Source organism: Clytia hemisphaerica, unplaced genomic scaffold (assembly GCF_902728285.1).
Source record: "Clytia hemisphaerica strain Z4C2 unplaced genomic scaffold, Clytia hemisphaerica genome assembly, whole genome shotgun sequence".
Lineage (NCBI taxonomy): Eukaryota > Metazoa > Cnidaria > Hydrozoa > Leptothecata > Clytiidae > Clytia > Clytia hemisphaerica.
The window spans coordinates 424,020-444,886 of NW_027103708.1; the positions used below are offsets into that span (position 1 = coordinate 424,020).

General features: G+C 35.9%; 2 protein-coding genes across 2 annotated transcripts in view; both read left to right on the forward strand.

Moving 5' to 3' along the window:
- Positions 1–216, forward strand: part of LOC136804161 (rho GTPase-activating protein 39-like) — a 28,480-nt gene extending 28,264 nt beyond the window's left edge. Inside the window, exon 6 of the mRNA XM_067060895.1 lies at positions 138–216. Within this exon, the coding sequence (XP_066916996.1) occupies positions 138–216 (79 nt within the window). The remainder of the gene's footprint in view (positions 1–137) is intronic.
- Positions 141–18,129, forward strand: LOC136804147 (rho GTPase-activating protein 39-like). The gene is made up of 13 exons (XM_067060882.1): positions 141–349; positions 1,110–1,412; positions 2,035–2,285; positions 11,262–11,326; positions 11,712–11,971; positions 12,601–12,750; positions 13,384–13,456; positions 13,825–13,972; positions 14,369–14,507; positions 14,931–15,044; positions 16,108–16,265; positions 16,616–16,880; positions 17,460–18,129. The coding sequence occupies exons 1-13, from the start codon at positions 239–241 to the stop codon at positions 17,652–17,654; spliced, it is 2,232 nt and encodes a 743-aa protein (XP_066916983.1). The 5' UTR covers positions 141–238; the 3' UTR covers positions 17,655–18,129.
- Positions 18,130–20,867: the final 2,738 nt, after the last annotated feature.

A 20,867-nucleotide genomic window follows, 5' to 3' on the forward strand; every position in this document is an offset into this window, starting at 1 on the left:
CCTTGCATCGTCGAAACTCATTGTTTTCGAGCTATTAATCTTCTGAAGGTTTTACTATAATGTTTACCGTGGATACGGGTCAAATTCTATTTTTATTGTACTTTAATGTAAACCTCATTTATATTCAACAATAACAGGCAAAGGATCAATAACAGCTCACCGCAACAACAAGAACCTACAGAAATACAGTTCCGAGAGCGCGCTATCAGTGGATAGTACAACAAAAAATAAGCGGACCATGATGTACCAACGTCAAGACAGCAGTGATGATGAAGAAGAAAATCACTATCAAAATTTCTCCATCATTTCATCACAACACATTAAAGACACGAGTGACAGTATGCCACAGGTAATCATTCATTGGCGATTTTAGACCATGTGGAAGACTTATCAGAGGAAGAGATTTGTAATTGTAATTTCATTGTCTTTTGACGACTGTTGCACTCCTTCGCATGTTTCCGATGTCTTGTCCACCAGTGATCATTACATAGTCATTTCACCCAAGTCATTTACCGGACATCATTTACCGAACATCATTTAACTTTTCTCCTTGATTACACAGCATTTTTTAAACTACCGTTTGTGGGTGTATAATTCTGAGAAATTCTTTTGGTAATTCTGCTGCTTTGTCAGCATAATATCTTTTTAAGTCATTACTAGTTAAACTAGATTAGTCTCTTTTAACCTATCTTTATTTTTCTGATAAGTTACTTCTTTAGATATCGTCACTTTCTATTAACGGTTCCATACTTCGGTCAGGGACAATTTCACGGTCGAGATGAATCATGGGTAATCAGAACTGATTGCGCCCCCATAACGGCTTCCCGTTGGTTAGACGCACAAGCCTCCGAAATTTTAAGCCAATGAAAAGTCGTTATCAGAGCGTGGTGATTCTGATTACCCATGTTTCCTTCAATCGTGAAATGACTGGACTTTCATATTCATGATATGCGCCATTGAATTGTCTTCTGACAATACATCACGAACCCAAAAGCTGATTGGTTGTGAGTGACGTAAAATCAGTCATTACGTCACTTGCAACCAATCAGCTGTTTGGTCCGTGTAAGACATTGCAATGGTGCATATCATAAATACATTCTCTTTCACAGTTAAACACTTTCACCAATAACAATCACCAACGTACGATCCCCTCAACTACTACATTTTCTAAGAGCGCTACGTTGCCAAACAAAAAGACGACCGCTCCTCTAGACGAATCAACGATCGAAAAGAAACAAAAATTCCATTCGTTACGCCCACCCAAGAAGCCGCCACGCACCCATATTCTAGACGCCCCACAGAAAGAAGGCGACAAAGAGAACATAGGGCCAGATGTTGAAGAACCAACTTATGATACACCGTCCAATATAATGTGCACTGATGTCAATCTACCGTCCGCTATCGATGATTTAGTGAGTGTGTCTCTTTATATCGAACCAATTTCGCCGGTACTTTAATACACAGGTTGCAAAATTGACACTAACAAAGTTATCAGCTGTAAGTTGCAAAACAAGTAACATGGGAATAAAATCACGTGAACTTTTTCGAGTAATCACATGTTTTGACTGCATTGATATAATTTTGCAACCCGTGTATTCGACGTTATTGCGCTTCATTATTCGATAATATTGAAAATCACTGTCAACAAGAAACTCTCATAGGTAACGCCCTAATTCGATACGCTCCCTTATTCGATTAAGCGAGTTGCCCTTGAAAGTCGAATAAGAGAGCGTCAACTTTAGTTACCTGAAAGAAATTTTCCGTGCCGTATGAGACCATTTAGATTCTGTAGAGGAGAAGGGTTGAATTTAGTGACACCATAAAGGTTAAACCAAAGAAAACACGATTCGGCATGGGAATTGAGGGATTTGTGGAATTCGTATTCTTATAAAAATGCTGGAAGAATAGGATAAGAGGATTTCTATAATAAAGCTGGAAATTGCCAAATTTTCAAAAACATCCCGAAAAAATTATTTCGAAATAAATACCACCGTTCGCTACTGCAATCCTACATTATTTTTCTCTTTATTACAGTCGCAAGATGACGTCGACTCAAAACCGCCTTTGTCTTCACGAGAGGAAAGCACGGTCACTGAATCACGAAGTACTATACCACCCGCTCCACCCATCCCCGCCTCTTTACAACGTTTTCCACCAGGGCGTCACGCCCAAATGTCGATTTACGACAACGTACCGAGATCAATGTATGATAATGTGTCGGATAACGAGGAAAGTGTTGAGGATCTTGGATGTATGGATACGACGAATTCCAGTATGAACGAAACGTGAGTTTGATCATTTCATTTTCTCTGTTGAATCACACCTTTTCGACCGTAGCCGCCAATTGCTGCGCGGGCATTTTTTTGTTCGTTTTACCACCCTAAAACCACCCCAGTTTTTTTATAAAGTGGCACGCGCCTGACCGTGCGACTATGGTCGAAAAGGTGTGTTTGTCTTCAAGAGTTTGGCGAGGCTAATAAAGTGTACACTAATTTTAAATCTGATAGTCATGAATTTTAAATTTCTTTTTAATCTTGTTCGGCTCCGTTTTAAATCGCTCGGAGTGAGAATACTTAGGAATGTTGTTGTTTTAACTTTAAATCTGATTATGAAGGGTTTTGGAACTGTTTAAAAATAAGAGGGCTTTTTAATTATACTTTCTGAACAGGGGACAGTGCGTGGAAGAAGCTGTATAAGGCTATTTATGCAAAATAGAAGTTTCAGGGTTAACCCCTAACAGAGAATAACGTCAGCTAATCAGTTTTTGAGATAGTGTTTTGAGAAAATTGTACCATGCTGAGCAAGGGAAGATAAAGTGTTTCTTCTTTATTTATCGGACCTGATTTAATTTTTAAAAGATTTCGTTTGCTCTGTATAGAGAACACCAGGACTATTTAGAATTAAGATTTTGGACTGAGAAGGGGGACACGAAAACTAGTTAAGGAAGAACTATAATTAAAAAATGGTCTCAAAAGGAACTAATTTTTGTCTCGTTTGGGATAGGTGCTATTTCATTTGCAACTTGATATTGTGGGCAAACAGAATTAATTTAGGGACTTATAGAAAGCCATCTTGGAACGTTTCCTTTGTCTAAATATTTTTCAGACCAATTGATCCAACTTCTCATTAGCTTGGTAATGTTTTCGTCAATTTTTCAACGTCCTGACATACAAAAACTATCATTCTGCATCAGCTTAAAAGAAAAACATCTACATAATTTTAGTCGGATTAAATTTTATGATTTTATAATTCAGATTTTCATCAAATTGATTCTACGACTGTGTGTTGAAACATTTTCATCATGATGAAATCAAATAAAGAGATGTGATCAAACTTTTTGTTTTGATGTAAAATCTCTTAAAAGAATCTTGATTGATCTTCTGATGATTGCAATCAGTTTGCATGTGATTTGATGGGTCTCTTTGAATTTTCTCATCTTTCTCGCATTTTTCATATGTAAATGTTGATGAACTTTGGAAATTTATTGCTGGTTGAATCATGTATATGGAATAGAAGGCTTTGGAAAGGAGTCTTCGGTTAATCACACTTAATATATCTTTATTGAATCCGGGGGGGGGCACTCATATGGTCCGACCAACGGCATGCGCCGCCCTTAAGGGTAGGCTTTTCAAGGCCCTTGAAATGTAGTGTAAGGATGTTCTTTTTAGCTGGGTGCACTTGAAAGCCAATTTTTTGGCGGCGCATGTTGTGGCTTGGAAATCGAGTGCTCCCACCCTCGGGTATTAAATAGCTGGTAGAAGAGTGACTTTTAGTTATCTTTTTCCTTTTACTATTCCGGCTAATGAATGTGAAAAAATAGCTTGTTTTTTTTTGAGGATTTCATTTATTTTACCTTGAGCCATGTTTGCAGAGGAGGAACTCTTTGATTTTGATCAGTTGCCCCTGGTTACTAACGAATATCTCTCTTGTTTTTTTTGTGTTTGTGAGTGCCATTGCAAACATATCAACATATTGTAAAATATCTTTTTTTCATAAGAACATAGAAAGTTACTTCAAACTTTAAGAAAGAAAGGTTTTGACGTTCAGCATATACTATTGTATCTTGCTTTTTTACATATTTTTCCTCCACGATTCAACTCCATCAGTCATCAAACAACGTCGCTTTTCTTTGCAACTTTACATCCATTTAAACCTAGAGTTTTAAATGTGAAATTTATTTTGCCATATGGGGAATTCTTATAAAAACTGGCATTCTATTATTTACTTGAGCCTCGTTTACATATTGAATTGAATTGAAAAAGAGGCAAATAAAAAGCGATAGATAGAAGAAGAATGTTTTTGAAATTTTATGATCATTAAAAAATTCATGAGCTGGGAGAAAAATATTATGATGGAAATATAGCTTTTCAGCTATTCTGTTTTGGGAAGATCTTGATCTGGCTGGCTCTTGTTTTTCTCTCGTTTTCTTATATTACTATATATTACATTATTTATTCCTTAACACATTTCTTTAAAATTCCTTTTTCATTTTCCAAATTTTTCCCTTCTTCGTTTTCTTTGGTGCATGAACTTGGTGATAATAATACGAACAGACTATTTCATTTATTATAATATTCTAATATATAGAGCTTCCTGAGCTTTCTTGCTTAAAATTTCTCTTTTTGAGACAGTGGAATTATTCTCTCTTGGAACTTTTCTTTCTTGGATAAAAGTCTCAAAGAAAATGGAAAATTGACTTTCGTGATTTATTGGCGGATAACATTGATTGGATTTTGTTTTCCAGGGGCTAGAAAACGAGAGGTCCCGATGCTATGTCATCAAATCTTTCGAATTCGCGTAAAAATATTGAAATTCTTTTTAGAACTACTTGTTTACTTGCAAACTCAAAAACTTGAAATTTTTATTGATTTGTTTATAATTATATTATTCTAAAATACCGAGAAAATGCTAAATATTAGAATGTTTGGAAGATTTCTTTTAGCACTCAGCCTTAAAAATTATCCACTAACTTTCCAAATTCTTTGATATTCTTATAAAGAATGAAGGTCTATTTGGATCATTTTTCTCTCCTATCTTCCTACTTGCCAATCACCTTGTGGTCTGGTTGAGATTACAGTAATTACACAAAATAGTTGTGGAGTCGTTTGCACTTTCTATGTATGAATATTTACCAGCTGCAAGTTAGTTGATATCTTGTGGTATATAGTTTCTTTGGAGAGGCTACTAAGAGTTGTATTGATTAGTCTGATGAGAGTTGGTATTTTGCTGAGTTATTGCATTTACTCTTAGGAGCCTAATAAACGAAATCAATAAAGTTTATTAAAGTCCAAGGATTTAAAGAAATCGAAGGATTAACAAGGGGGCGTTTATTTGGCCCTACTGCCAGGTATGACTTGATAAAGCAGGATAAAGTATAAAAAGTTACTCATATTGGCTTCACTGCTATAAATCATTACTTAGGCTTTCTTGTAATTTGCTTTTAAACCATTTTGAAAGGAAAAAGTTTAAGAAACGTGTAGCACTTTAAACTGAAATCATAAAACTTTGAAAGATATCATCTGAATTGAGTGAAATTTGGAAATATTCTGAAGTTGGCTTCATCAAACAACAAGACATGGTAGTATCGACAAAGCCATGTTTTTCAACGAAGATACGCCGTTATTTGGGATGCACAAGCTGTTTCCAACCAAGCAACTATAAACAGTGTCAAAGGTAAAAGTTATTCATTCTTCTGGGGTAACAACAAAATGTGTGTTCACTTCACAGTTTCTCGTCTATTATTCCCAGCAGCTGGTGTTGGACAATGGTTGGTATGTATGTCTTTGATTTTTAAGCTTAAACATCTAAAAATTTATAGAAAGAAAAGGCGACTCACAATTTATTTTGTTCTCTGAAAGGACTGAAGATGTATGGAAAAGTCAACCTTTCACTTTGTGGTAATGATGGATTTTCCTTGAAATCGGTAACGAGAGGCTAAAAAGCTATGAGTAGAGACAATAAATGAATATCTTTCATGTTCTATATCGTAATACCTCTTCGCAAAGTCACCAAAGACTAAAAGATTCGTACATGTATTCATGGGATTTTTGGGACAAACTACACAAACGTCAAGCTCAGAAACAAATCCCTATAATATCTCCCCTGAAAGAATCCAACAATGGTGAAAGTTAAAGGCCTCGTGTAGAGAAAGGCGGACAGACGAACATTTCTGTTTTTATATGGGCCTGACAAACATACATTAATAAGTGAATACTTAGTTCTTATTTTGGGGACCTCTGTAACGATTTTTTTTTTCACATTGAATGCCTTGTGAATGATCAATTCGAGCTGCATTCTGCAAACATTGCTTTTGCTTGAGAAAGGAGGTGTTTCGTTTTTCAATTTTTTCTGTCACCATTTTTTGAATGTTGCTCTTTTTCTATTATTCATAACTGATTGTTCATTTGGCATCAAATAAGAATTCTTTATAAGAACAATTTGGATGTATAATTTTTTTACTTTCTTGGCGGAATAAAGGAGATCAAAAGTGATACCTCGTTGGAAAGATAATTTTGAGTAGATTAATGTATAATTGATATGTAGTAATTATACCATTTCAAAATGAGGCCCGCAATTCTTTTGTGCATCTCGGGAAAAGAGTATTGAAAAGTGAAAAAGGAAATTAACCAAATGTAGATCACATTTGGGAATACAAAGCCCATTTTTGCGTAAGAGGACACAGCTGCTGGCAAAAAGCATTGTTTCAATCTTCCACCTCTATTCGGGTGTTATAGACCTTGGATGGACGTTTAACGAACGTATGTCACAGCCATTTTTGACCAGTGTGGAATTCCACTTGCATAAATTCAGGGGTGGTCGAAATTGTAGGGGGTTTTGGGGACGCTGTAAGCCCACGAACGCCCTGGGATGTTTGATCTTCTCACTCTAAAGGTTGCCCAAAATTTGCTCCTCTCGTCTTGAAAACCTTTGATTTTTGTGCACCATTTCAAGACTGGGTTGTTGATAATTAATGAAACGGGGATGTTGAGTAGAATTTTCAAGCAAATAAATATTTACGAGCAATTGCTTTTTCATAGTACTAACTAGAAACTGAAGGCTTTTGATTGCCTTTAAAGGGCCTAATTTGATAAGCAGTGAAAATGTTTAAATTTGTCGAGGAACTTATTTTTTAACTCTGCCAAGAACTAATTTTGGCAACTGGCATGATAAATTAGTTCTTTTTTGCCTGAAATGAGGCCGCTATTAGGGATCTACCAAAAATTACAGCACTCACTCTAACTTATGATTTAATCCTATGAGACCAACTCTCGGGAATATTCTTCTTATGAAAAATCAGAATTATATTTTTGATTATTTCTACATTGAGTCATTCACACATACTTTGATTGAGAAAAATGTGCATTGATTGTTTTGAATACGTTAGGAGAGAAGCTTTTCAATAGTCAAAACTTTGATTCAGTAAAAGATTTAGCAAATGCTACCATCGGTTTTTGATTATCATTCTGTCGATTTCGTGATTTTGATGTCGTTTTAGTTTGGAGATATATTATGATATGACATTGCTTGGAGATCTTGTATTTAACAGTGTCTAAGTTTTGGTCAGGGCCTAAACATTAGATTCTTTTAGTGCAAGAGCGCTCACGAGGAGGGGTCTGTCTATAGCAAAAGTTTAGACCAGCCAATCAATTGAAGTTTTACAAATACTTTATTTTGAAGATAATTTTTTATTTCAAGAGTACAAACCATTTTCTTTATAGACTCCTCATACTTTAGAACTTTTTTTTGAGTAATTTGTTTTCAGTTGAAACATTTTTAGCCCTTGAAAAGAAGAACGCTATTATTTCAAGACGTCAAAAAGATTACTGAACAATTTTGATTTAATTTTCTTCAATATTTTTCCCTTTGAAGGTCTAATTCCATAGAAGATAGCCGTCTTTTTTTTTCGAAATTCTATGTTCACTTTTTTATCTTTCATTTTCTAAACTCATTCTTATCAAGAAGTGAACAAGGGAAACAGGGCATTTGATAGAAAGTCGAAAGAAAATGACTTGAGCAGAAGTTTGGAGATTTTAAAACCAGGAAAATTCAAAATAAGGAAGGAAATGTCTATGTGAGAGGTGTGAAAAATTAGTCTGAAAAGGAAAGAATTTTTCCCAATTTTCAAGAAGGGATGAGAAAAAGGGGTGTGAAAAAGATAGAAAATAGAAAGAATGTCCCAGAAAAAGACAAAAAGACGTGAAACTTTCCAGACCAAAATTTTGTTACGCGTATTTTACTTTTCCTCATATCACAAAAATTGGTTTTCAGACAACTCCTTTGTGTCTGACATTCATTTTTGGAACTTCTTGTCACCCTTTCCCCCATTTTTCCTTCATTCCTTTCTTGTTGTGGCTTTTCCGTCAAAAAGGTGGATTTTTACGTCCCAACTGGAACCCAAAAGAAAAAGGAAAGGGAGGGGATTTCATTTCATTTTGTTTTTCTTTTCTTTAGCATTTTGTACTACTGTAGAGTCGACCAGTTTTTTTTTGTGGTCAGTTTTGGATAGACAGTAGTACACATAGCTAGAAAGGCTTTCATTTCATACGGAGATAAAATATATTTATAAAGAGTGACGGAGACTAGAGAGCTGCCCAGTTGGCACTTGAGGTTGTTTCAACGTTTGTCTAATGTTCACAACGTCCATATAACGTTACATGAACGTTAAAACAACGTTGTGTCCCAGTTGGGTGATTTGTCTTGGTAGAACTAGCTCAAACTTCTCAGTTCGTACAATACCACTTTATTAACTATTTTGTCAATCTGTTACAACGTTATAATAACCTGTCCATTATATGTAATCACTTTACAATAAAAAAGGTGGTGTGTAAAATACAGAACGAATGTTTTCCAAAATGGCAGCACTTTGTATTTATCGGTGCCCATTCTTCAGGTACGAAACAAATCTCATTCTATCAAATTCTTTATTTGGAGAGGAATATTTTCTTTTTTGGAAACTTTAGGCTGGGAGTTGGGTTGGCCTTAAAAGTGTGTTAGTTTACTGTTGCCCGGCAGAACCTACTCGCAACCTGCCACACGTAAATCGCTACCTTAAAGGTAGAATTAATCAGGGGAAAGTGATGAAATTTTTAGGTAAGTGACGAAATTTTAGGCGAAAACCTCTCTTTTCAACTACAAGGAAGTTGTGACAAAGATCTCAACAAAAGTGATTTCTACATATTCCACCCGAGTAAGTTATACCCTTTTAGGTGTCAATGTCTTTTACGAAAACTGTTGCCTCCTTAGTATGAAGGTTTTGGATAAAGACATTATCAAAAATAATTTGGTCATTGCAAAGTTTGCGGTATGCTGAATATAGAAAGTTAACTCGTTTGCTCAGGACCCAGTACCACCACTATAGGATCATGTCAATTTGTTTCACTTTTAATTTTGTTTTGAACAATCAATAAATTGGAAAGACTGTTAGAGTTGTTAGCTCTTTTCAAGATTTAAGAATAAATTCTCACATTACTCAGCTCGCTCAGCAAGGCTTTTGAGAATGCTTTTTTTAGCTGCTGGGAACTTTTTTAATGAAGAGCTTTATTGAATTTATTCTGAAAATGTGTTTTGAATACTAGTTTGTCTTCTCGCATTTTTGTTCGTTTCAAAAATTTCGTGTTCTGTTTTCATTTTGGTTGGTTTAGTGTTGTGAACGAGTAGAAGTTTACTCGATTCAACACTGAAAGGCGTGTCTCACTCTGGTCTGACTTTGGCCTCTGTTATTATTTTCACGATGAACTATTTAAATTGTAAAATGTAAGTTGAAAAAAAGTTTTGTTTTTATTTGTGCAATCGTTCAATGATATCATTTTCCTGACCTGAATTTGTTGTTAGCGCTAATAACTAGAGGCTATCAAAGCGTTGAAGATGTCTGAACGTTGAACAGCTCTTAGTTAACTTTTAAGCGCGGTTCATTTTGTTTCGTTGCCTTTATATACAAATCAGAATTTATGATTTTAAGAGAAAGGGGTTAGCAGATCGCTACAATCAGTGTCATAATATATTGGCACTTTTGGCTAATTTACAATTTTTCGAAAATTGAAGTTCGAGCGAGAATGTCAATTTTTAGGCCTTCAACTTGATTTGATCGAGTATTTCGATCTGGGAGGGATTTATTGGTTTCTAGGCTATATTTCAAGCCCTACTGGACCATTTTTGAACTTTTGGATCCTCAGATCCTAAGGTCCTTAAGTCTAGCGTTAAAACTCTACCCTTCGAACCTACTTTAGAGCACTTACAAATCGATTGTGGTTTCAAAACACCCCGGTGAATTTCCCTTTTGTGCCAAGTATTTTGTCCCTGATTGTAGTCCCCTTGGTAGAGTACTTCCTAAAGTTTATCAAATGTCTTGATCATTTCGCAAGATCTGTCGAGTCAAAATTGAATAAAAGATTCTTTTAAAACGGATTGTTAGATTGCCTTTAATACATAGTTTCGAACTTTCCAACTCAGTAGGTTTTTCCAACTCAGTAGTTTTCCTTAAAAAATATGTTAAGCGAGTACTATGGAACCCTTAGGGATAGGAAAACCCTTATTATTTTACCCTAATCACTTAACAAGAGACCGAAGGAATGAGCAATAACCAAATTTACACTTAATATACACGTTTTTTTTTTATAAGGAACCTTAACTTTGCTCTGAGCCTGGAGCTCCTTATTTTTACAGAAAATTTCAGTCTCAAAGTTCCTTATCGAGTTCCTTACTACATAGGAAATTTTGAACTTTTTGCCCCTTGAAAGATCAAAATTTGGTCAAATTAGTCCCAATAAGGTACATTATTTTCAAATCACCTTATTCTCAGCCTGAGCAGTTCCTTAACAATTCCTTATTTTTTGAACCATTTTCAGCCTCGAGTTCCTTATAAACGTGTTCCTTATAAAAAAAACAACGTGTATCAGTGTTATCATCACTTAGTTGAATGCCCACCATAGTCTTTTAGCTTTAAGGCCCGTAAATTTCATGTGCAGTCAGGATATGTCCTCCGATAATCCAAATACGGCACACGAAGCAAAATAATGCGCCATCTTTGTTAAAAATTGACCACAGTAGAAACCTTGTTTTCGCTGTTGAGGTTTTTTTGACACTGCAATGAATTCAAAATTGCAAGTCTCGTGCAAGGTTAATTGTGACGTCACTTCATTGAAGATGGCACGTTATTCTACTTCAATCAAATAGGGAAGGAAAATTATAACTAGGCTATCTGTACTACTATCCCTATGTCGACTATGTGTAACTAACAATCTTTGATCTTCTTTTTACGTTAGGTTTGCGACGTCAGATGATTCGTACACGCCCAGTGGCACGCTATTACGCGGTGAAGAAAACAATCGTAAGTCAATTCATTATCGATAATTTCTAAATGATATGGAAAAAATAGGCCTTCATTTTCCTCTAATAAATACCAAAGAATTGAGTTAATCGGGCTCCTACACGTTCTTTTTATAAGAACAAAGTATATAAGAACATTTCGAGGCTTTAGGCTCTAGAACGTGCAGTTTTTAGGAAACCGCACTGAAATAATTCTCACAAAAAGGCAAAATCCAGAACATTTTCAGGCTTCAAAAACATTGGACTTGTAGGTGGTGCTTTGGAAAACACAGATATAAACCTTGTCCAGAACGTTTATCGTTTATCGTCTTATCTAGAACAGAAAGCAATAAAGAAATCTTGTAAGCTTTATATCCATTCCTAAACTTGTTTCATGTCCTTCACAGGATCTTCATATTATGAACGACTCAACGATAATGAGAATGATGGAGAAATATACAACATCTCAAGTCCCATTCCAACGTCACAAGTCGACGGCAATACGGCGTCGTCTACGGCGACGTACGACAACAAACCAATTGCCGCTAAACGATCGCCGCTAACGCGAATGAAATCGGACACGTTGGATGTACAGAAACGCGCTAAATTCGCAAAAAATACAGAATTGGCGAATCAAAACTTCCGGCCCATCTCTATGATGAATCTGGTATGGATATCGTTTTTCTCTGTCATGTTAGAATATTAAATATACAGCTGTTTCACTTATGGTGGCTAGACTGTCCTCACTTTTTCTGGAAGTCTTTTTAACCATATTTTCCCCAGGAATCTGCTGGACATGAATGACCCTAAACCTATTAGGATACCCAGGAAAAATTGTTAAACTTTTCGGCCTCTAAAAAATTCCAGACCAGAGATTGGATTGGAAAACGAACTCCAGTAGGCCCAAACCTAGTCATGGATTGTTAACAATTTTCTTGGTGTAGTCAAAACAATAGCGTCTTGGTCTTGTCTTGTCTTGGTGTAAGTTTAAGCATTTTCAGCAATAAGCATTTCCAGTCAAGCAGCACTATTGTTTGCAAATATTCTGCAAAGTCAAAATTTTGAAAATATTACCCCGCATCAGTAAGATTCTAGCGTTTTCATTGGTCAAAAGACATCACGTGGCTCGTCTTCCTCAGCAAGCCTCGCCACCAATACGGTTGTTACTGACCCTGTATATCCCGTATCCCACCCCGAGAAGACCGTGTGACTAATAGTATCTGATAAGAAACGATAGATACGTATGTAAAACTATACCTTTCATACCCTCAATATTGCCCAATTCTCTATCACCAGGCTGGAGCAACAGGTGGTAGCAAACCGATCAAAAAGACACCATCAAATGCAGGTGAAATTCCCAAAGAAGTCAAAACATCGTTAAACACACATCGTAAAGGTGTTTTCAGGAGGAGGATGTCTATCCATAGTATGCTATCATGGTCTAAGGTATTTGTCATTGTCATTTTTGATTTTCATGACGATGTACATGAGAGTCTCTTTAACTCGAAGCTTTATTACTCGAAAAATTTGTCTTATCCCTTCAGTTAACAACCCCTTACTCCGTAAGTCGAAATGTCCTTACAATTCGAACAAATTTGTGTTCCCCGTGTGAGTTCGAGTTACGGAGACTCGATTGTATAAATTTTAATCTTAACGCTTCAATACCATCGGCTGACTTTTAAGATTTGGCAAGTGAACGCAATGCTAAATTCTATTCTATTACATATTTACAAGGTAATGAATTTTCGTTGAAGTGGTAACAGATAGTTTTTATGTTTGTACTTTAGACCTTACATAGCCCATAGATAATAAACCTCCAATTATTTTGCCGACTTTTTTTCTAATGAGTCTTTACATAGTCTTGTAAGGTTATTCCAATTTTAGAGAATAATTGGCTCAAAAATATTTCGAGGCTTTTCTCAGGACCATAATATGTCAAAATATAAAAAACATCAGAAACAATCTGATTATGCCTTCAAGGTTGTTTCAAGGTTGTAGTGCTAAGCGTAAGTATTACACTTATACATACTGTCTGGTAAAACTGATATTATAATATTGTGAATTCATTCTCCCTTTCAGACACCAATCAAGAAACCGATGGTGATGACACGTGATAAACAGCAGCGAAAAGATGCTGTCGAAGTATTCAAAAGTAGGCTTTTTAGTTCATGAGACCCTTCTACTCTTTGATTCTCGGGTCACGTACAAATATCTATGTATTTTATCATTCATAAGTAGATAAATTTTTGCATGGACTTTCCTGAATTCAGAATATGAAATTTTCGCGTTGACAATATTTGCGAATTGGCTTGTTTTATACCTTTTTACTTGAAATTTTAGCCGAAATTTGGGCGAGAACTAATTATCTCAAAAAAAGCCCAAATTTGAGTAAATTGCGCTTATTTGATTTATCCACGCTTAATTTTGGATCGACAATTTCGGTAGCTTTCTTTGATATTGGAAGCCCATACCCTTTTAGTAATTGGGTTTGAAATTTGATCGAATATTCGTATCTTTTAGTCATATTACAATGCATGGGTGACAAATCAAGTCGTAAAAGTTTCGAATCGCTAGCGGTGGAGGTGACGACTAGAGGATGGCAGACCACACATTTACGTGATGAAATTTACGTGCAGTTATGTAAACAAACCACGGGTAATGATAAACTGTAAGTACTGACACTTGTACGTTTTATTTCCAACCCCGAAGATTCGGACTGTATAGGCTAAAATGAATCATGGGTAATCAGGATTGATTGCGCCCCTTGACGGCTCTCCATTGGTTAGACGAGGAAACATAAAATTTTTGGAGCATTAGAGAGTCGTTATCAGAGCGTGGAGGTCCATATTTACACGATTCCTTTCTTTGTGAAATGGCCTAATTGGAACAAAAGCAGTTTCTTATTATCTCATTTTCGTAAAACTAGTGTTCATGCGATGCCATAAGTCTTAAAAAACGACTGGAGTCTTTCATAATCGGTGTAATACAGTAATATGGGTGATATATAATGAAACGATTATTATTATTACGGGATAATATCAGTTCACTTTGTTTCCGTTCACAGGAAAAGTTTACGGTACGGTTGGGAGTTGATGACAGCGTGTTTAACCATCTTCCCACCATCCAACAAATTTCATGGATACTTGGAAGGTTACATTTACAAATATCTGGACACCGAAGACCTATCGCCCATTGCCATAGAGGTAAGAACAAGACGTCAAATCTTGCTAAAGCTATTAAATCCCCCGTAGGCTCATGATATTCATGACGTAATGTTTTCTATAGAAGCATCCCGGTTTTTGCCAGTAGTGGCAAATGTCAGCTAAAGAAAAATTGTTTCAAATTTGATACTACTGGCGAAAACCGAAGTATTTCCGTAGAAAAACCGTATGTAATAAATATCATGATTAGAGTTGGTCTTGAAAAGATTGCAATATTCCTACGTGTAAACGAACAAACACACTCTGAAATTTACTGTGTAATTTTAGAAATTTTAATGATAGAAATACAGCTCTACAGTCCATTCTCTAATCCGAGACCCATTAATATTCTGTAATTCGAAGAGAATTCTTAATTGCTTGAAGTTTCAAATAGAGAATTTCAAATATATTTGTTTTCCCTTTCAGGCACAAGTGGATAAGTACGCGAAACATTGTTACAAACAACTGGAGAGGATATGTGAGATGGGTGCAAAGCGTGGTTTGAAAGGCCCCACAACTGACGAAATACAATCTGCTATAGTAAGTTTTATGCTACGTTCATGTATTAAGGCTCCTGTAGTGTATTAGTAAGCTTTAGTTTGGACGGCCGACTTTTTCTGCCCTGCCTTATCTAATCATTAGAGTAAGTTTGAAGTGGGAAAGATATTGAAAGAAATCATCGCATAGACATTAAAAGAGGGCAATGCATTGACTTGAAACAGCCAACTTACTGCACACTTTAATTCACAATTAGAACAGACAGGGCTAAAGTGGGTGGTCTAAATCAGAGTGGTCTAAACCAGAGCTTGGTGTTAACGACACCAAAACAACCAAGTCTAGTCATGTCATCTCATACTGTTGGGTCCCTAATAGAAGGGACCTGAAATAAGCAATCGTGGTTTCAAAAAATCTGCAAAACTTAATAAGTTGGAGGGTGTTTGGATGAGAAAGTTCGATTAGAATTTGTTGAATAAAGAGGCTTGTACAGAAAAATTAGGGACCTTGAAAATGATTTATGAAAATTAGTATTCAAGCACCAGGGTAGTAGAGTACAAGTAGAATACAACACAACAACACGATGCCTTTTTCATGTTTAGTACAGTAGACTCTCGCTATTTCGAACTTTTCTTATTCGAATCTTTCTATAATTCAAACTTATTCCCAGTACCCGTCAAAGGTAAACCCTTGTAAAATACTTTCTAAAATTCAAATCTTTCTGTTATTTCGAGCAAATAAGATTTACCATTGGAGTTCGAATTAACGACAGTCAACTGTAATTACTTTTTAAACTCCGGTTAAGGAGTTTCTTAAAATCAATGGTTTTCATTTGTAATGGTGCGTAAATCCGATTAATTGTGATAGTCTGTCTCGATTTCCCGATCTTTCCGGTTTGATTTTCTGATTTGGTTTGCGTTTGTGCTCGCACTTACTAGGATATACTCTTTTAAATTTTATTTTAGATATATTAAGAAAGGCTGACCACGATAAAGATGTTTGTACAATGCTTCGCTATTAAAAAATGACAATTACCGGAGTTTGCAGCCGTCATTACGGCTGTTTTATTTTCATTTTTAGCAATTACTTATTCATTTTCTCTTGCCAGAAACGTGTCTTCAATCCTTCCATGTTCGGAAACACACTTGAAGACATCATGGAAATGCAATCACAACGTTTCCCTGACAATCGGCTACCGTGGATTCTGACCACTCTGACGGACGCCATCTTGTTATTGAACGGCCTACAAACAGAGGGTATCTTCAGGTATAATGATGCGAGCTGATTTTTCTTAAGTAAATCAGAGAAAATCTCACCTTAATACAATTACTTCTTCGATTTCAGAAGTCTAAAAGCTGTTTGAATTAAACAGATTTCGGCCCGATTTCGCTTGATTTTTTCAAAGATTTTATGTTACTGGTCAATTTTAAATTCTTTGAAAAGGAGCCTTTTTTACACACACGAGACGGACAGACGGGCGTTCAGAGAATTACTCAGGTATACAATAAAAGGATCTCTATAACTCAAACCGAACACAACTCTCCATTTCTCGAACACTCGACTTATTTGCCGGTTTATAAACCCCTCATATTGACAACCTATTCCTTTTTCTTTAGAGTACCTGGTGATATCGATAGCGTTAACGCACTCAAACTACTAATCGACAAATGGGAAGGAACCAAGAACAATGTCAAGGACCCTCACACACCGGCCTCTCTTCTCAAACTATGGTTTCGCGACCTGTACGAGCCACTAATACCGCAACGATTCTACGACCAATGCATACACAATGCAGACTCACCGGAGATCTGTCTAAATATCGTGAACTCTTTACCGGATAGTAATCGCATCGTCTTTTCATATCTAATAAGACTACTACAGGTAAGTTGAATGAGAAGTTATTTTACCACAAACAATTCATGATATGTACCACTGCAATGACTTCACGAAATTAAGCAACTTTTCTGTTTTTTTTTGTTCCACCCAATACGTCACTTTTTCTATTGTTTAAGTGACGTATGGGGTGGAAAATTTTAAAAGTGTTCAGAAGTTTGTCCAGTGGTTGCATATCATGAATACGTCCCGTCGTGTCTAGTCAAGACATAAATTCGAGAGATTTACCATTTGTTTACGATAGAAGAGGCCATGTCTTATTCTATTTTTACCAATTTATGAATTTCTATAGAAGCACACCTGTTTTGCCAGTAGTGCCAAATTTAACATAAAGGAAAATCGTTTAAAATTTGCCATTATTGCCAAAAACCGGCGTTTTTCTGTAGAAAATAGTACCTACTGAATATCATTAAATATATTCGCTTTTTCTCGCTTAAACTATCGAATCGAATTTTTACCGAATTTGATTTTCATATTGCTGTGCTTGTTCTTCCAAAGAAAAAATAGTGTCCTTTGTTTTTCTATCAGCAAGTTATACCTTCTATAATTTTTGTTTTTCTTATACAGGCATTTATGATCCCTGATAATGTTCATTTTTCAAAAATGGGAGAGGACAATCTAGCCATGGTGTGGGCGCCCAACTGTCTACGCTGTCCGTCAGACGATCCCAGGGAGATATTTGACAACACACGCAAAGAAATGACTTTCTTAAGAACCGTCATCAAGACTTTAGACACGTCTTTCTTGGAAGGTGTCGTATGATAGTGTAGATAGAGTCTTACATGGAATGATGATGATGAATCTTTTCCTCCTGATTGGTTCTATTCAGGTTGGCGTTTATTAAAGCCCCTGTCACACGATATGATACATTGTATCTGAAAACTGGGTTTCAACCATTGCCCATCTAGCAAACTTTAAACGACCGTTTGCCGTACAATTCGGACGTTAGATGAGTTATTATTTTCGGTGCTATGTGTAGGCTGTCTTGTAAAAGTTCGGGTCAAGGCCCAATCAAAAACGAGTGGAGTACATGTCCAGCTTACCAACTTCGAGATAATACAAAGGTGAATCGGCATATTGATATGTGACTGTCAGCCATCATTACTATGATAGGAATGGAATTTATAGAGAATCATATTTTGTCAAATTTTCGTGACGTCTGGATAATTCAAAAATGATGATGTAATTATAAGAGTCGTAGACTTTTTTTCAATCGATAATTATTAATTTATTATTCAATCCCAAATGCTACTTTCTTGTCCGTACTACAAGCTGAAACTGATGCTACCGTAGGATGGGTAAACTTTTTCACTCATGGGGAAACATTTCTTGTGTATTTCCGAGATCCATCCTGCTGTTTTTCAGGTCATACCTGCAAAAGTAATTTTTTCTACAGCGGTACAAATTCGTAGACAAATCCCGACAGTATTGTGACTGATCGATCGCCTAGGAAAATGAAGTAATTTTCATATCCGTCCAGTGTTTTGATCTTCTGTTGTAAAGGGACGATAAAGTTTTGTCGGGAATGAAAAAGTTTAACCCTTCTACGACACATGATCACAAAATTTATTATATAGAGTACATTATAATCCAAAGAGTTAATTTTTATGTCATTTTTTGTTATCTGTTTGTTTTCTGCTTTTGTAACTTTTTGTTTTCTATTTCCTATTTTGCAGTCATATGACTTTCGGTTATCATTCAGTTCTAGACCCTTGAAATGTTTTATGAGTGTTGTTTCCTTATGCAACTAGTCTTCTTTGACTTCTGCTTTCAAATCATTTTCAAACTTGTACAAACCTTTATATAACTCCATACGGATTTCGTAAATGTTGGACGTTTACGCTAAATGGGTTTTCAATGTTATTACGTTTCCAGATTATGATGGCTTCTACCGTACTTACCCAAAACAATCCAAAAGTTACCTAACAATCAAACGCGCCAATATGACAAAAATTCAGATAGTGTTGCGGTACAGTCACTTTGAAAAAAGACAAAACCAAACTGGTGCTTTATCTACGAAAGACTTTTTGCAGGGTCTCTGTTAACCGGCCAGCTTGTTTCGCCTCTCGAATTATTCGTAAATTTTTACTTCCAGCGGAAATGTTTTTCATTAGATTGTTTAGGGAACTTTTTCGATTATTTTGAGTAAGTATGACATATCTTCTAAGAATGCCTCGTAAGGATTCGTTTTTGTGAAATATTCTCAAATCTTTTTTTCTTTTTTTCATAAAAATTGTAATTTTTTGTAAATAGATTCAACCAACATTCAAACCCTGAGTACCTATTAAAAAATCGCAAACTAAAATTTTTTACAGAAAAAAAAATAAATCAAAATGTTTCGAATAAATTTTTTTTGTCGTGTTTTCTTTTTTCAACCTTTCCTCTTCCCTCTAGTATGAATTGCAGACCTTTACAAACCACAGGTAGCTTAAGGAGCGAGAACCCGTTAGATACAAACAGCCATTCCTGGGTATCTCATAGAATCTTTACACCTATCAACCCTTAGCAGGTAGGTCGGCTTTTCAGGGGACTAGTAATGAATTTACAAGAAAAATTTGTTAATGATCAATAAACAGTTTTCTTTCAGGTATTTTATTAATCAGAAGGTGTTTTTTTGTCTAGATTTCTAGTCCCTTCTGAGCTTGATAATCAATGGACTCGGCGAGGCGACCTAGGCTAGCTAAATAGGAGCACTTTGTGAAATTAATTAAAATATATGTCTAGATTTCTTTAGTCCCTTCTGAGCTTGATAATCAATGGACTCGGCGAGGTGACCTTTTTTTCTGATGTGTTCTGAAAGTATGTTTCAGTTAGAAATTTTGATCTGTTTTGATAAAATCTTCGAAAATTAATCAGCTAGAAATAATGATGTGTTCTGACGTGACAGGGGTATTTAATCAAAGGTCATCTAACGTGTTCTTGTTGTCTAGGTAACCCTAGAAAGCTTCGGAACACATCTTTCGTGGAGAAAAACAAATATCTTGCAAAGCTTATCTTGGCAAACTGCTTTTCTTACATCTTAGATTTTAGAACACATCATCAAACCATAAATAAAATAGTGATAAGTTAAGGTAGACAAATAGTGCGATGTATAATATAGGTTTCCTAGAAATCAGAACATATCATTTGTATCAAAATTTGAAAGGTCATAACATTTGGTCACCTAGAAGATAAGAAAACATATTTCTATAAAACCTTTCCGCCGGCTACTAGCCCGGGGTCCACTTAAAGCTTTTTGATAGACTGGATGGCGCGATTAAGTGGCCCGGTAGTATATGGTAATATGCTTTTGCTTAGGGGGACTGTAAAACAGTCCGCCGCAGATTTTAGTTGTTTTTGAAAGGTAAAAACAGTACGAAGCAGTGTTTTTATTTGAGAATAAGGGATTGCGAATCTGTTATTGATGTTTGTTTCTCATTTTTGATTGCATCTTTCAACTCCAAGTAGTTTTTTTGATATTTGGATTTTTAACATTCTTTTAAAAATGGCGACCTCGCCAAACGCTCCTAGTCTACTTCACTGAAAAAATCAGAAGCAGCCACCGACCTAAAATTTGCAAATATCTGTTCTGATTTGCCAGCTGGAAAGATTTCCCTGAAATTAAGGTGGTAGTCTACCCAAAAATAAAAAATCATCGAGAAAATTGTCGAATTCTGGTTTTTGGGTGTTTTGAGATCCTTAGGTCTTTCTGAACATCTCCTGAAAATTTCAGAGCTATATCTTTATCATTCAGGCCGCAGTGAGCATTTTTATCCTGTTGGGTGCTTGAAAAATCGCCCTAGCAACAGAAAAAATCCCGTTGCTAAGGACTTATTGCGGAACGACCGTTTTGAGGGCGCGAAGCGCCCGAATAGGGAGTGTAGCATCCTTTCTCTAGATCTGCGCGTGGCGTAAAAATATCTGTATATGTACGAAAATTTCTGAAAATGAGCCGGTGGGATGGCGAAATATCGACTTTGCTTCGTGTTGGATGGG

Excerpts from the sequence above, each read along its gene's own strand:
- LOC136804147 (XM_067060882.1), top strand. The coding sequence starts at position 239 with ATGATGTACCAACGTCAAGACAGCAGTGATGATGAAGAAGAAAATCAC. Across the intron at positions 11,327-11,711 it reads ACGCGGTGAAGAAAACAATC|GATCTTCATATTATGAACGA; the intron begins GTAAGTCAATTC and ends TGTCCTTCACAG. Across the intron at positions 13,457-13,824 it reads TGCTGTCGAAGTATTCAAAA|TCATATTACAATGCATGGGT; the intron begins GTAGGCTTTTTA and ends CGTATCTTTTAG.